Source organism: Temnothorax curvispinosus, unplaced genomic scaffold (assembly GCF_003070985.1).
Source record: "Temnothorax curvispinosus isolate PA1 unplaced genomic scaffold, ASM307098v1 QBEX01000549.1, whole genome shotgun sequence".
In the NCBI taxonomy this organism is placed as follows: domain Eukaryota; kingdom Metazoa; phylum Arthropoda; class Insecta; order Hymenoptera; family Formicidae; genus Temnothorax; species Temnothorax curvispinosus.
Genome location: NW_020210329.1, coordinates 1 through 16,849, shown reverse-complemented (window position 1 = coordinate 16,849; position 16,849 = coordinate 1). Strand labels below are relative to the sequence as shown.

Below are 16,849 nucleotides of genomic sequence, written 5' to 3'. Positions count from 1 at the left end.
CTAAGGTGTGTAGATTGAATAGAGCTTTATACGGATTGAAGATAAGTCCGAAAAGATGGAATAAGAGATTTTCAGAAGAGGCTAAGAAACTTGGATTAGAGAACGACCTACATGAGCCATGCCTGTTCACGTGGAGGAAAGAAGGCAAAATAGTGATCGTATTACTTTATGTAGATGATATGTTGGTTGCAAGTAATGATCAGAAGAAATTAGAAGAAATCAAAAAGAAGTTGAGTGAAACATTTGAGACGAAGGATCTTGGGGAACCAAAGAACTTTCTGGGAATAACAATAGAGCGAAACAAAGAAGGAAGTTGTATGTATATTCATCAGACGCGATATACTGAGAGCATATTAGAAAAGTTTCATATGAATGAATGCAAGCCTCAGAACACTCCTATGGTCACCAGAAAAGTGAGCAATAAAAACAGAAAATTAGAAGAAAAGAGTATTAGAGAAGAAACTAAAAGAGTACCTTATAGAGAAGCTATAGGAAGCTTAATGTATCTGGCAAATGCTACACGACCTGATATAGCCTTTGCAGTAAACTATTTAGCAAGAAGACAATTAGAGCCCACGGAAGAAGACTGGCAAGATGTAAAAAGAGTCTTCAGATATCTTAGAGGAACTGCAAATAGAGGATTAATGTTTAAAGGTAAAACAGATGAATTAGAGTCGCTGACAGACGCTAGTTTCAGAGATTGCATTGATTCTACATCCACTGGAGGATATATAATCAAAATATTTGGAGATGTGATAGCATGGAGAAGTCATAAACAGACATATGTCACACTCTCTACCTGTCAAGCAGAGTATCTAGCAATGAGTGAGGCCTGTCAAGAAGTAATCTCATTAGACAAGTCGCTCAGATATGTTGTTGGAAAAACATTCTTGCCTGCAACAATCTGGTGTGATAACAGAGCAGCAGGAAACTGCACTAAGAAGGATGGAAGTCACAAACTTAAAATGTTTGATAACTTAGAAGAAATAAAGAAAAACTTAGAAGAAAGAGAAGAAACTGGAAACAGAAAACATATGGCTGACACTCATGGAGACTTTATCAAGCAGTGTGTTGATCAAGGGAAGGTGAAAGTCGAATGGATTGAAACCAAAGAGAACTTGGCAGACATTATGACAAAACCTTTACCTTTAGAAGCATTTGCATATCTAAGAGACAATATAATGAATGTAGAGTTTGAACAGAATTAGAGATCAATTTTACTCGATAACTAATTTTTGATATGTTACAGATAAAGAAAAAAATTAGACGAACACGGATCGCTCGCACAAAGGGAGGGAGTATGAGAAGCTGGGCTTTGAACGAGCGACGTGCTCCCGCCCTTCTAGAGGGCAGCTCCCGAGTGGCGCGAGCCTCGGGACGCCACGCTTACGTGCGGTCGTTGTGTGAGACGGCAACAGAAGAGCTCGTGGTGTCGTAGCATTCAGACGTGTACAAAGAGCAAATATATTATATAGAGCATTATAGAAATACTTGTGTTTTCCTGTCCACCTCGCCACGCATACAGTCGCCGTTATCGAATAGCCTACATCTTCAAACTATCTTAATAATATTATTTGAACTACTTACTAGACTGATTTAGCAAATATACACTGTAAAAATTATTATAATTTGCCTAAGTTTCAATATACCTTTTCGTTACAAAGTCACAAAATTGGGATCGTGATTTTACATTAGCGCCAAAATTTCTTCGTCCACTCACGATCTCTACGCTTCTATTGTCAACTGACACTAAATTACACGCAACACAAAGCTGTTATCTATTGTTTCCGGTGCGGAAAAAACGCACGGAGGTAATTGGTACGTTAAAACAGCTATTTTGGAACAAAACACTAACGAAAACTGTCTTAAAGCTTATATCGATCCGATTCGCCTCGGTCTACCCTACTATCACATAAAAAAATACTGTTCGGTACACATTTTTCATTTAAAATATTTCCGATTTTGAACCAATCTTCTGAAGAAAATTTGATAAGAGATTATTTTGATTATTAATTTAATACTTGTAAATAATATCATAAATAATTATAAAATTTATAAAAATAATGAAAAAGCCGAACATTCATTTAGAGTAAAAGAGAATAGGATTTTACTATTTTTATACGAAAAATAAGATATTAATTTCAAAAACAGAAACAATAAAAAAATGGCATCTCAATATTTCTAATGTTGAAAGAAAAAATACAAAGAAGCAATAAAAGTAGGAAAAATTCAATATAAGACTTACACACATTTTAAATGTTATAAATTTAATAATTTATTTAATCTTTACAGATTTTTTAAATTATTGTTTTTTAATCAAACATAAGTGATATAAATTTGTTTATACACATGTGCGCGCATATTAATTATACTATCGTCTCATTTAAATATCTTATAATAAAATAATCTCAACACTGATATTATTTTAGAGGTGTTAAACTAATTAAACGCTGCCTACGTAATTTATTATCCAATTGTGCTAGTTGCCAAAGAAAACCTTTATTCGGGCGAACGTCTCGGTTCGTGCGGATTAAATGCATAGCGTCAACTGCTAACATATCTTTTTTTATCATTAAGTATGCGAGAACACATGTAGCACTGCGAGATACACCTTGCATGCAATGTACGAATGCTTTACCTACGAAAAATAAATTTTATTTTATATATGATATCGCATAGGGTAGGTAGTCCATCAATGAACCAGTTGTCACATGCAATGAACACTATGAACCATTGCAATATTTCATAAATGTAGTGTTGCTAGATTGTGCTTGTTGTCATGCAACGACTCGCATTTGAACCCCTCTTCGGCTCCCCAATCGGCCGGCAAATCGTGCGAAGGATCACGGTCGTTTGGAGACCACATTTTGCGATTTTTGGGTGACAAAGTTTTTTTCGTAAGTTTTACGTATTTTTCATGTTTTTGTTGGTATATTTATTTTTTTTATTATTCTATAAAATGGAGTAAATGGAAGTTTTAATCGATACCCTTTGTTCGGGCGCGTAATGAGTACGCCGAACGAATTGCCGGATCCGTCCCGCGAAAACGCGAGATATCACGTACGGCTCCGCTTTAGCTTTTTCGATTATAAAACGACCGAGGATTTTAGTTAAACGCGGACTAGCTCGCCGGGTCAGGAAGTTGAGTAGAAGGCCCAAAGACAGAAATTAGCTTGTAATGTACAATAAAGTTTATTCGATATGATCGATACAAAAGGACGGAACGCGGTATGTACATAAAGGATAATGCGAATGCGCTCGGCGCGATATGAAGGATTCACGGAGCGCGGTTTTACATAAGGTGCGCACAGAAACGCGGTAGAAACGAGAGACGGTATCGCGAATGCAATTGTCGCGGTGTGACGGAGTTGCAAAACGCGGTCTTACGTCCGATGCCTACAGAGACGCGGTAGGTAGATACGACAGGAAGCGAAGCCCCGGGGCCACGACAGCGAGAAGGTTCGCTACGAGGCCGAGCGTGCTCGACCCCGCGGGATCGTGATCGTCGGGGTTTGGTAGGCTGGAGTTATTCGGGGACACCTGAGAGCCCTCAGTCGAGACTCGGAGCACCGGACCTCGTTTTATGTGTCGCCCTAGGAAGTTGGATAGGGTAGGCTTCGTCGAAGGCAGCAGAGAGCCGGAGATAAGACGAAGTGCCGGCTCCTGTCGGAGCGCCGACTTAAATACCCCGGCGCGGCGGATTCGTTGGAAGGGAGGCCGGCTGTCGGGCGAGCCGCGTGGGGATGCTGACGCGCGCTCGCCTTCGGCGCGGATCGGCTCCTTTCGGCGGTTCCGAACTTATCGATAATTTTGCGTGAGAAGCAGAAGAAAAGTATATCACAGTACATATAACGGACGAATACAATTTTTACATTAATAAATTGGGGGAATCCCCAACACCCTTAGGGTTACAATTCTCATCCATCACTACCCTTCTCCTCTCACTTAACCGTTTGGACCGTTAACGGCTTAACGTCTCTTTCCGAAAGACGGAGCCCAGTTTGCTCCGCACAAGGGCCTATCTTGCAAGGAGGGCACAGCTTTTGGAAAATAAATTCTACGTTTACATGCTCTAGTGGACTCGAACCTGGTTCTTCAGATTACGAGTCTGGTGCTCTACCACTAGACCACACTGCCGCCTTTATTATTCTATAATTTTGTGTGTATATTTGGCTTTATAATTCTGTAAGCAACTTTCTTCTATTGCATTATTTTACCGTATTTTTTTAAGATTATCATAAAAAATGTTATATGGTCTACAATGAACCATTTTGTTCTTTACTACAGTTATCTGTGTTATAAGTCTTATTAAACTGACTAGTTGCTACAATAAATAATAATCTAAGTAAGAAAAAGTCTGATTAAAAATAATAATTTTGATTGTATAAGCTTTAAATAATGAAAACATAATATATATAATTAAGTTAGCTTTAATTTAAAGTCATATACTATATATGTTCGAGAAGTCGAACATGTGCCGCGCGCGCCTGACAAATGCGCGCCCGGCCAACACGCGCTTATCAGATTGCGCGGCTCGCCGCGGCGCGTCGCCGGCTCACGTACAATTACTCGCGTTTAAAGTACGTTCGAGTAGCAATATTAAGGCGAGCCGCGCACAGACCAGCATCGAATCCTACCGCTATACTCGGCGATCTAGCCTTGAGGAAGCGTTGAGAGACTCGAATCTATATCTTTTGTCGCGTCGAGTGCGAGATGCCATCTCCTCCGCGCAGAAACTATATCTTTTGCCGCGTCGAGTGAGATTTCATCTCCTCCGCGCAGAAATTATCGAGCGTCGAGAGACTTCTCCTCCGCTCATTGCACTCCTGTGGAGTCATCGTGAAGACCGTAACCCCTCCAAGTCGGACGCCCCTTCCGGGCCCGGCACAGTGGAAGCGGAGGCGCGGAGTGGCCCCACTCCGACCACGACCAGAAGGAAGAGGTGCCGAACCAGGACGCGGAGCCAGAGACGACGGAAGCGCCTCTCCTACCCACCGGTACCGCAGGAGCGGCACACGAAGGAGGCGGAGCCCGCTAAACCGGTGTCGCAGGAGCGGCACCAAGAGCCAACGGCCCTTGTGCAATCTCGTCTGGCCAACCAGCCGATGCCGCAGGAGCGGCAGGCAACGAGACGGGAGTTAGACCAGGGACAGGCGATACGTCCGTGGAAGCTCGTTCCCTTGGAGCTCCCGGAGGTGCGCCGCACCAGGCCTGCCGGAGTGACGCTCCCGAAACGGGATTGCCGCATCTCTCGACCACCGGCCCTCCACTTGATCCGCGTTAAGGAGACGCGAACCACAGCGTGTCAGACGGTGCTCAGGAGAGCTTTCCTGGCTCCTTCATCGCCAGCGGACCCACCGGATCAACCAACGGACAAGCCACCGCACACCCCGGGCTCTAAAATCGACCTCAATAATAATTCGGTCCCCTCTGAGCCCCTTGCAAAGAAGGCCATCCGCCAGATTAACTTTTAAATTGTGCATTAGCACCTATATTTTTTGATTAGGCGCCTACAAGGCGCCGCCTAAGACAACGCAAACACAATGTACATAATTTAGACAGAATATATTGTTTTTGTTACCAAATCTTGTCTCGCTGACTCACCGCCACCGTCCTGATCCCTATTGCGACTCCACGATATCGAACAATATACTTATCTTACTTATCATGTCTTATAATTATCTCTTCCTTAAATAAACATTTTAAAACATAGTAAAACTAAAATAACACTAACAATTCACTGTATAAAACATATGGTTTATTGTTAAAAATTGCTAGGTTCATTGTGTGTACACACTCCTGTACATATAAAACAACCTGTCTTCGAAGCGCGGATCGAGCTCGCGGTGGGCCGGGGTTCGAAGGAGGTGCGGAGAAGCAGACGGAGGGCGAGGTTAGCGAAATGAAGGCGCGTCTCGGTTACAAGAAAATAGTTGAATTTATTCTATGACAATTTACAATCTATGCTTGCGGCATTTACAATAGGTCGATGCGTGCGAGGCGATGTTGGTTTGGTCGCGGGCGGCGCGGGGTAACTCGCGGTATGTGCGGGGCGGAGCCGCTGCTTTTGGTATTCGCGCGGACCGAATCGCGTGACGGCAGGTATCGGCACGGGCGGCGCCGGTTTCCCGGCCGGTGCGGCCCGGAGCGCGGAAAAATGGCGCGAAGCGCGGCGGCGATATGGATCGCGAAGCGTGGATAACGCGGCGGAAGCGGGTCGTCGGCCGAGACACACTCGGCGAGGGCAGAGAATGCCAGAGGCGCTCTACCGTCTTGTCCGGACAGGCTTCGGATGATTTGGAAAGATGAGAAGCTGGTCCTTCGCCGAGACACACTCGGTGAAGACAGAGAATGCCGGAGGCGCTCTACCTTCGTATCCGGACGGCTTCGGGTGATTCAGATAGGAGCGAAAAGCTGGTCGCTAGCCGAGACACACTCGGCGAAGACAGAGAATGCCGGAGGCACTCTACCTTACGTTCGGATTAGCTTTCGTGCGGGAATTCAGGATCGGTGTTGTCTGGAAGACGGATGATCGGGAATCGCGCTCTGTGCCAGTGACGCCGGGCTTTTATACGCGTCGCGGCGGCGTCGCGGCGGCGTTGCGGCGTGGTGGGGGTAGCGACGGCGATCGCGAGCGCCGGGCCGGTGCGGCGGAACGATCGGGGATCGCGGCGCCCCGACGCCGTAATCGCGTTCGGCGGTCTTCGGCCGTCTTCGGCACCGCTCGGCGCGGTGAAGCGGTTGCCGCGTTTAAATCCATTCGCGGACTTCCTAACGTATGAGATGATTAAAAAAATACGCTGGGCACATCGTGCCCGTTCTTCACCCCGCGGGTGGTCGGCGGGGTGGTCTCGGCGTGGTGATCTTGCCGGAACGATGCATGTTTGGGGGTGCATCGTTACACATATAATAAACCATTTGAGATTGTTTTAAAAAAATCGAAATTGTGGCTAAACTTTAAAAATAACTTATAAGTCATCTTATACAGTATGTAGTCAACTAAATTCATGAACTGTAGGTATGCAAAAACACAGATCTCTAACTCAATAATTGAGAGAGATATAAGCCTCTGAAATTTACATGATTCATTATTGGACTACCTACCCTACACAATAAAACATGAAAATATGAAAATATAATTAAATTACCTCTTGTAGATATCGCATCATTAATAAAATTTGCTGCTGTATAAAAGTATTTACTAATATCTTCGGTAGGTAAATCTTTAATTGGCAAGCCAAGATATTTTATTGTTGTATCCGCATAATAAATCTTATCTGTATTTACAAATCCAAATCTTTTTCCCTCAGCAGTATTTAATAAATGTGTTATACCTAACATTTCAAGGTACTTCTTGTTTTTTGCTGTAATACTTTACAAAAAAACCGTAAAAAAGTTTTTATTGTTAATTTGTATGTTATTTTGTATGTTATTTTCTCTTGTACTCACCCGTCACCGATATATATTCCAGGATATACTTCGTCACAATCAATTTCTTGCTGAGCACGATAATATTGCGAACTATCAACATTAGGATCAAATCCAGGCAACGGTTTAAATTCGAGTGCTTTTGTTGCTAAAATAATTAATGTTAATTGATGTTCTGTAGTTTCTCCATCGAATAATGTCTGAAAACCCAGAATATTCATAGAATAAATCCTAGCACATGAATAATCAACAATAAAGAATTAATATGTTATTTTGATTTTTTATAACCTCTATACTCCTACATTTTCAAGAAATACTATATAGTGTCTCGCGCCAAGTGTATGTACAGTGAGATATTACCGTGTATCTCAATTACGAGTTGAAAAACCTTAAGATTATTAGATCTCAATAACAGCTGAATTGATTAAGTTCTGAGTAGGCTCAATCGATACCTTGGGTTCAAATTATATAATAAAAGTATTTTTATTTTTTGTCTACATGTCTGCTACGAGTGGAGGTATTACAATATAGTCTGAAATGTATAAATTTTACATCAAGATACATCATTATCATCATCTTCTGTTGTTCTCTTCACTTTTTTGACACAATGCGGCGCTCGCAAGCGGTTTCTTGCTGGCGCAGCATTGAAAGAAGTTGTTGAGATTATCTTTAGCGTCTCTATGGCAACATCTTTACCGTATTCACGCTCATGGTAAAAGAAATTTTCTTTCCATCATGTTCACGATCATATAATATAAACCGTATCTAGCTTATATGCACGTATTTCGATGAACCGAGCGCGTTATTATCGACCCAACAGGTAAATCAGACCAATAAGTCAGATCGGGAGGATAAAGGGAATAAAGGAATAAAGATTATATTTCTTTCCATCACTCAGACCATGTAGCGTTTCATAAAAAAGAAAGAAAAAAATATTTGAGCCAAAAGTAAGAAAGCGAGTGCGAGCGGATGAGAGCAATAGAAAGAGAAAAGTACTGGAAAAAAAGAGAGCAAAATTGTTTCTCGTAATTTTATTGATGGAAAAAGTTATTAGAGATATTATGATCGCAAGGGATGATTGATAACGTAGTCTTAAAATAAATAAAATGTCGCGGAATACATAAAGGCATATAATACTGTCTTTAAATCATATATTACTTAAAAATGTTTCACGTACTAAAAAAAAGGAATGACATTAAAAAATTACCTTTAAAAAGTAAGTAAAAAAATCCCCAAGTGCACGCGCTAATATGAAAAACTGTTATACAGAATGTTTTTTAAGTACAAAAAATTGAAGGGGATATTAATTCCGTGGCTTATTTTAGGAAGAAAAGGTTTTAAAAGATTTGCCCTAAACTTTTCAAAATACAGGGTCATAGATTTTCAAACACCTATAATTCAGAAATTGATAAAAAAAAATGTGCAAGTAGAAACCTGCACATTGCTTCCTTATAGTTCTTAAGTGTGCAAGTAGAAACCTTCGCTCACAAAGCGAGGAAGAAAATAAGCTAATAGAAAAGAAAAATTTATAAAGGGAAGCCAAGCAGTGGAGACGTGTAGAGATGAGGTGGTGGCGAACGCAGATAACGTGAATAATGTATGTAATGAGGAAGAGGGAGAAAGGGAGATAACCGTCGTAAGAGAAGATGAAAGATTGAAATACTCTTCTGGAATGTAGCAGGATTAGTAAACAAAGATAGAGATTTCTGGAGATATATTAGGGAATTCGATTTTGTAAGTTTAAGCGAAACATGGGTAGACGCAGAAAAATAAGATAATATTAAAAGTTTATTGCCGAACATACACGAATGGGTGTGCAGTCATGCGAAGAGAATAAAAAAGAAAGGCAGAGCGATAGGAGGTTTTGTATTGGGAAAAAGAAAAAGCTGGGGGGAATTAGGATCAACAATGTTTAAAAATGAAGAAGAAGGTCTAATACTGTCGGAAATCTTGACGGACGGCGAAAGTATTAACATTATTTCGGTCTACAATAAGGATAATTGGAGTAGGGTGGAGGAGACAATAGAGAGATGGTTAGGAAAGAAGGATAGAGAGAATATTATAATAGGAGGGGATTTTAATATAAGAACAGGGGAATTGAAAGGGGGAGAAGTAGAGAAAAGTAACACAAAGAGGATAAGTAAAGACAAAATAATAGGGACAGGGGGTAGGAACTTAATAGATTTTATACAGAGTAAAGGATGGTACTTACTAAACGGCACAACGAACGGCGACTGGAACGGCGAATATACTTTTGTAGGAGCGAGAAGAAATACGGTGATAGACTATATGATAGTTTGCGAGAGAATGTATCATAGAATAGACAAATTCGAGGTAGATGCAAGGGTGGACTCAGACCACATGCCTGTCTGTGCGACAATTGAGAATAAAGAAAGAAGAGAGGAAGAAGAAGAGGCTGACTAACGCAGACGACGTAAAGTCAACAGAAGGAACATGGAGGATCCGTTGGGATAAGGAGACAATAAGAAGATATAAGGAGAAAACGAACAAGAATATATTCGTGGAGACACAGCAAGAAGAAACTATAGAGGAAAAATGGACAAATCTGAAAAAGATGGTACATGAGGCTATGGTAAAGAAAAGGGTAAATACGACGAGGAGAGAGATGGTCCACAAAGATTGGTGGGACAAGGAATGTACAAGGAAGAAAAGGAGCGTGAAAAGACTTTATAAGAAATGGAGAGTGGAAAAATTAGATAGAGGAAGATATCTGGAGGAAAGAAGAAACCTGAAGACCCTACTCGAACAGAAGAGGAAGGAGAAGAGGGCAATGGAAGAAGAATTAAAGAATATAAAGAACGGAGCTGAAGTATGGAAATTTATAAACAAAAAAAGAAGGAAAAAGGCAAGGAAAATAAATAACATCGAAGGAAATGAGTGGACAAATTATTTTAAGGAGCTATTAGAATATACGGATAAAGAGAAGATACAACCAAACAGAAAAGGAATAAGTGAAGAAAGAGAAGAAGGCGAACAGCCAAAACTACAGTTGAACGAGGAAGAAATAGAAAAAGCTATCAAAAGGATGAAGAGGAATAAGGCCACAGGTATCGATGGAATACCAATGGAAGCCTGGATGTATGGAGGCGGCTCAGTTAAGAGGAAGTTGGTGGACCTGCTGAAACACATCTGGAGAGAAGGAGAGCTACCTGAAGACTGGAAAACGTCAATCATAGTCCCGCTACACAAAAGGGGAGATGAGGAAAAGGTAGAAAATTACAGAGGAATCTCGCTTCTCTGCTCTGCGTATAAGATATATGCAGAGGTCCTTAGATGCCGTCTAAAGAGGGAGGTGGATCTGAAGGATCTGCTTCCAGAGAGCCAGGCGGGTTTCAGAGGTGGGTGGGCAACGGCTGATAACATCTTTGTCCTGGATCACCTGGTCCAAAGAGTAGATAAAGAGGGAAAGAAAGACAAATTGTATGCCTTATTCGTAGACCTAAAGCGGCATTTGACAAGGTGGAAAGAGAGCAACTGTGGAAGATCTTGAAAGAAAAGGAAATAGATGAAGAACTTATAAGGAGAATAGAAGCAATATATGATGTGACTGAAGTTGCAATAAGAACAAAAGTGGGCCTGACGGAGAAATTCAGAATAACAAAAGGAGTCAGACAGGATTGAGTAATAAATTTACTTCTATTTAATTTGTATATAACGGACATTATAAAAGAGCTAGAAGAAAGAAGGATAGGAGGCGTAAAGTTAAGAAACACTAGAGTATGGTTGCTAGAATATGCGGATGATATGGTGTTCGTAGCAAAGAATAGAACAGCAATGTTAGACATGATGGACACAATAAAGAGGTTTCTAAAACGGAGGAAAATGATATTATGTACCAATAAAACAAAGATGTTAGTGTTTAACAAAGAAAATAGCCCATACAGCATGAAATATTCCATGAATGTTCTATAAATATTCTTTAGAATATTCATGAATTTTCTATAAATGATCTATAAATGTGCAAAGAACGTGTAATGTCCCGCTTTGAATGTCCTTAGAAATTTCTGTAAATATTCTCAAATAATCTACAAATGTTTTATAAATTTTTCCGCATAATCCATAATTTTTTTATATATGCAAAATATATTTATAGAACATTTATAGATTATTTTAGGAACATTAAAAATGGGATATCGCATATTCTGTATACATTTAATATTTACCCGACATAAAAAAAATTATTTATTTCGAAATTTTATTATTATTTTTTAACTAAATTTGTTTCTTAAGATGCAGTCTATGATTATAAATATTTTCTCGTATTTGAAAAACACACTTACCTTGGTGGGATTCGAACTCGGGACCTTTGGATCGTGAGCCAACTGCCTTACGTGGTAGACTACTTCTTAATTTGATGTAAGCGTTATATATAGTCTACATATTTCATAACCAGCGCAAATATATAATTTTTCAAAAATCATCTTAAGAAACAAATTCAGTTTTAAAAAAGTAATAAAATTTGAATTAGATATATGATATAATATTTCTCAATGTCGGGTGAATGTCAGAAACCAGTGCCAGCTCATTATAAAATTTTTTTATAAAATTATATATTTTTAATTATTTTTTTAAAAAGAAAATTGTAAATCTAATAATAATAATAAAGAATAAGGATTGGCTATTAAGCTTTGGCCCAATATTGGACGGCACTTGCTTGCCAAGCCTCGGCTACCCAAATTCGGGTAATAGTTGGGCCAGGCTTGGACATTAAACGTCGGCAAGCCGACACTCGTGCCAGTCTTGGCCCGTTTCTCGAGTATCGGCGTTTCCTACCTGGGGACTCTTTCGCGGTCTCGTTACGCTTCCCCTTCGTTAGCTCGCAAGGGTCTCGGATTTCTAAAAAGTTTTTATTAATGCTTTCCAGAATATTTATATAATGTTCCAAAATATTTTTTAAATATTCCTAGAATAATTAGAATGTTTTCAATATTTTTCCTAAAATGTTTATAAATTATTTTAAAAATATTTTATTAATATTCTGAATATTTCATGTTCATTGCAATGTTCACAGATTATTATTGAAATATTCATAACAATTCTAGAAAAGTTTTTCAGAATATTCATAGCACATGCTATAAATGTTTAAGAATATTAACAAAATGTTCCGTAAATATTTCAAATATTCTATATTTGTCAAAATATTTATAGAACATTCTATGCATTTTTTAAATGTACTATATTTATTAGACATTTGTAGAATATTCTATGCATATTCCGAATAGACAAAATTTCATGGAATATTTATAGAACTTCTACAGAATATTCTGAATGACCCGTGGAATATTAAAATATTTATAGATTGTTTATAGCACATTTCTTGCATATTCCATGCTGTATGGGAGGGGGAAGAAAGGGAAATGAAAATGGGGAGAAAAGGAGATAGAAGAGGTTAGGACTTTTAAATATTTAGGTTTTGTGTTTAATAATAGAGAGAATTGCAAAGATCACATTAAAGAATTAGCTAGAAAAGGTAGGATTGCGGTAAATAGGACGTGGGGTCTTGGAGAACGGATATGTAGAGATGATTTCATAAGGAGAGGGAGATATATGTTTAATTATCTAGTCCAGAGTGTGATGTCATATGGGGTGGAAATTTGGAGATGGGAAGAAAAAAAGGAATTGTTGTGATTGACGGGCGATGTGTGGATGGATGAGTGTGTTAAGGAACTTATTGTAAACCAAGTCCACTTCTTGGCAGCAGCCGAAGTTAAATAAATATTATTATTATTATTAATTCTATTATATTCTTCAGTCTTTCTACCCTTATTTCATTTATAATTTTTTAAAATTTAGTTAATTAGTTCTTGAGTTATAGAAATTTCAGTAAACTTGGCTGGTTTTTTAACAGAAATCGGTAACCCCTTTATTATTAACAATTTCTATTTAAAAAATCCACAGCTTATATAATTGTCAAGGGAGCCACCAGTGATAATCATTATTTCATTCTATCAATGGCAAAACATATATTCATGCCATTTTTACATTGAAATAATTAGCAATATAATACCACAAGTTTTAAAGTTGGCATTGGCAAAAAAGTGTCTCGTTTTTAGCTAATTAAAATATAAAGATGCATAATATGATACTTTTACTATACGTTTTATGCAATAGCAGCGTATGGAGAATAAAATGATACCTAATACAGATTTTTTAATGACCTAATAAAAAACTTTTTTCTAAACCGTCAATTGACTCAACTAGACCGCTTCAACCTTCTTAATGAAAATCACAACTTCAAAATAAACATTCAATTTTAATTATTAATTGGATTCAAGTTAAGATCTAACATTTCTTTAAAGAAAACGCTGTAACTGTACACACGGCTGCGTCGCATTCACGGATTATTGTTCAATTGCTGGACTGAGTATGCTATATTGTAAGATTTAAGATGTGCAGGTTGTAAATGACAAGATATTTATTTAAGTAAGACGCGTCGAAGTACACTACACTGTCGCAACGGAGCATACGCATGTGGCCACGGAGCACGTTCGGTCACTTTTTTTGGTCGGTATGTCAGATTTTCTACCGAATAGTCGTCAACTTTAACGATTAATATCTCGCTTCGCGAAGCAGACCGCCGCGTTTATCTGCCAGATTCTTTCATTTTGTGCAAAAACACGTCGATTAAACATAATTTCATCTATATATATTCGCGTTCAGGCCCGTATTCTAAATATAATTACCCTCATCTTTTCGGCTAGACGAAAAGATGTCTAAAAGATGACGAAAAGATATCTTTTTATAGTTATCTTTTCGGCTAGACAAAAAGATATTTTTTTATAGTTATCTTTTCGGCTAGACGAAAAGATGCCTAAAGCCTTGTGTACACGATGCTAGAAATCGGTCCAAGTCCTCGATTCAAGTTCTCGAATAGAAGTAGCTGAGTATGAGCCTGGGCCCGTGGAATTGTATAATATATATAATTCTCTTTTCTCTATATCAAGATTTATGAAAGTTATATACATTTCCGTTGTCCAACGTTACATTGACCATCATTGACTAGCTATTTATAAAGTAATAACGTTGGCAACATGGAATTGAATCGATAACTTGTACGGAAAAATGGGACAGAATGCATTTTTCTGTACGAGATTTCTATTCGAGAAATTCATCCGAATTGCCTGTGTATGTATGTATACACGATTCGAGTTCTAGTAACTTTTTCTCAGACCGAGGACTCGGTCCGATTTCTATTATCATGTACACAAAAGCTTAAAAGACGTCTTTCCGATTGCACGAAAAGTCGACTGCTTAACTGAACGAAAAGTCGTCTAAAAAATGTTTTACATGACTCTTTTTCTAATGCGCATGCACAAGTTATGGAATAACAGCCATTTAACCCATAGTTTACACCATAATCTAACCTACAAGTAGGATCGACTTAGGCTTTGGAGCGTTAAAAAATTATGGTAGCGTTCACAGCAGAGAAAGCAGCTCAGTGAGCGTTTAATGATTATTGTTTCTGATTAGTATATATTATACGTTCTTCTGGATCTATCAAAGGTCTAAAAAAAATACTCTAAATCACAGAGCGTTATTCACTAATCTGCTTTCTCTGCTGAACATAACCTAAAATTTTTCAACGGAGCGAAGGTCACAAATTGACGCTAAGCAATTCCCTTTGCGATCTCGCTTTTAATTGCAACGCTATATCATGTGGAGGTGTTTATTAACACTAGAGCTTATTGCGCAAAATATATGTTATAACATGATTGATCCATGTGATGTGTTATTGTACGTGTGTGCAATCTATTAGTCTAAGAGCTGACGACACTTTTGGCCAAGTAATTTTGTAAAATACAATTTTTCGTTTTAACCTGCGTGGACGACTCTCCTTCGATAATCCGAACACCTGGCTGGCCGTACCTGGGGGGTTTAAAAGTACGCAGGTGAGAAAAAAAAACAGATTTTTAAGTCATAGTATAAGTCTCAATTTTTATCGGATATTGATAATTGGTCACTCAGGAACATACAAATATAAATTGCCAGTTTGATTGCTCGGGGGAATTAGTCGCCAGGCTTAATTATAAATAATTAAAAATAATTATTTTTAAGTCATACTATAAAAGCTGGGTTTTTTTTAGTAACAAGTATAGTGTTAACACATGCCACCAAAAAAAAGCCAAATAAAAATTTTGGTTGCAACATCTCTAAAAAAATTATTGAAAATACACAAAGCCGGCGGAGGGGTCTGACGATGGCCGAGTGGAGGGGATAGCGTGCTATTCAGTGGGTTCGTTCCAATTCGTCATTATCGATGTCACTATCAATGTCACTCTCACATAAACTAGGTCCATCTTCTGAAAAACAATTGAAGCCATCGTCAGACCCCTCCACCGCGCGCCGGCTTTGTGCATTTTCAATAATTTTTTTAGAGATGTTGTAACCAAAATTTTTATTTGGCTTTTTTTGGTGGCATGTGTTAGCACTATACGTGTTACTAAAAAAACCCAGCTTTTATAGTATGACTTGAAAATAATTATCTTTAATTATTTATAATTAAGCCCGGCGACTAATTCCCCCGAGTAATCAAACTGGCAATTTATATATTAGCATGTTCCTGAGTAATTAATTGTTAATATCCGATAAAAATTAAAACTTATACTATGACTTGAAAATCCTTTTTTTTCACCTGCATAGTACTAAACTCCCCAGGTACGGCCAGCCAGGTGTTCGGATTATCAAAGGAGAGTCGTCCACGCAGGTTAAAACGGAAAATCGTATTTTACAAAATTACTTGGCTAAAAGTCAGCTCTCCGACTATATATAAAAGTGACTATATTGAGTATGTTTCCATCAAGGATTAATCGAGTCAGAATCGAGTCAGACAAAGTCGAATTAGAATGAGCGCTCTTACGGTGGAAACACCAAACTCGAATCTGAACCTCACCCAACAAAATTTTAAGGTAAGGTCTAAATGAGGTTCGGTGGAAACGGCAAGAGTCGATTAAGGTTACTGTATTGTTGCCAACGGGATAACCTCTGTGCTGATTTTCGTCGCCGATCTTGGAATAAAAAATATTTTCTACATATTACTTGGTACTGTAAAATTAACATTATCGTTCTCAGATCCATGATATTTTATGATGTTCTTGGGAACTACCACAACTGTCCGGCTCTGATTTGAATTTCCTTTAAGTATGTTGTTAAATACAAAAATCCAACAGACACGTATTGTTTTATAGAGGCTCTAATTCATCTTTAGGGAGTGAAACACCCCTTCGAAAAAATCGGTTTTTCTCTTTCGGGCCGAATATCTCCGAAACTATAAGAGATAGAAAACTTTTCCAAAATGGAAATTAAATGGCTTCAAAAGTACTTTGAAATAATGCCAAAATAATTTTTTTATTTCTTTTATTTTTAAATATACCCCCGCCACCAATACATTTTTTTCAAAATT

The 16,849-nt window shown here is 38.5% G+C and overlaps 2 protein-coding genes across 2 annotated transcripts; one reads left to right on the top strand and one right to left on the bottom strand.

Moving 5' to 3' along the window:
• Window positions 1-2,352: 2,352 nt before the first annotated feature.
• On the bottom strand, window positions 2,353-7,649 carry LOC112455946 (dual specificity protein phosphatase 3-like). Its single transcript, XM_025018175.1, has 3 exons — window positions 7,450-7,649; window positions 7,149-7,372; window positions 2,353-2,638 (listed from the first exon to the last, which is right to left on the bottom strand). Exons 1-3 carry the CDS (start codon window positions 7,647-7,649, stop codon window positions 2,421-2,423), a joined length of 642 nt encoding a protein of 213 aa, XP_024873943.1. The 3' UTR covers window positions 2,353-2,420.
• A 2,117-nt stretch (window positions 7,650-9,766) lies between these two features.
• On the top strand, window positions 9,767-10,939 carry LOC112455963. The gene is made up of 2 exons (XM_025018197.1): window positions 9,767-10,258; window positions 10,346-10,939. The coding sequence occupies exons 1-2, from the start codon at window positions 9,767-9,769 to the stop codon at window positions 10,937-10,939; spliced, it is 1,086 nt and encodes a 361-aa protein (XP_024873965.1).
• The last annotated feature ends 5,910 nt before the right edge of the window (window positions 10,940-16,849 follow it).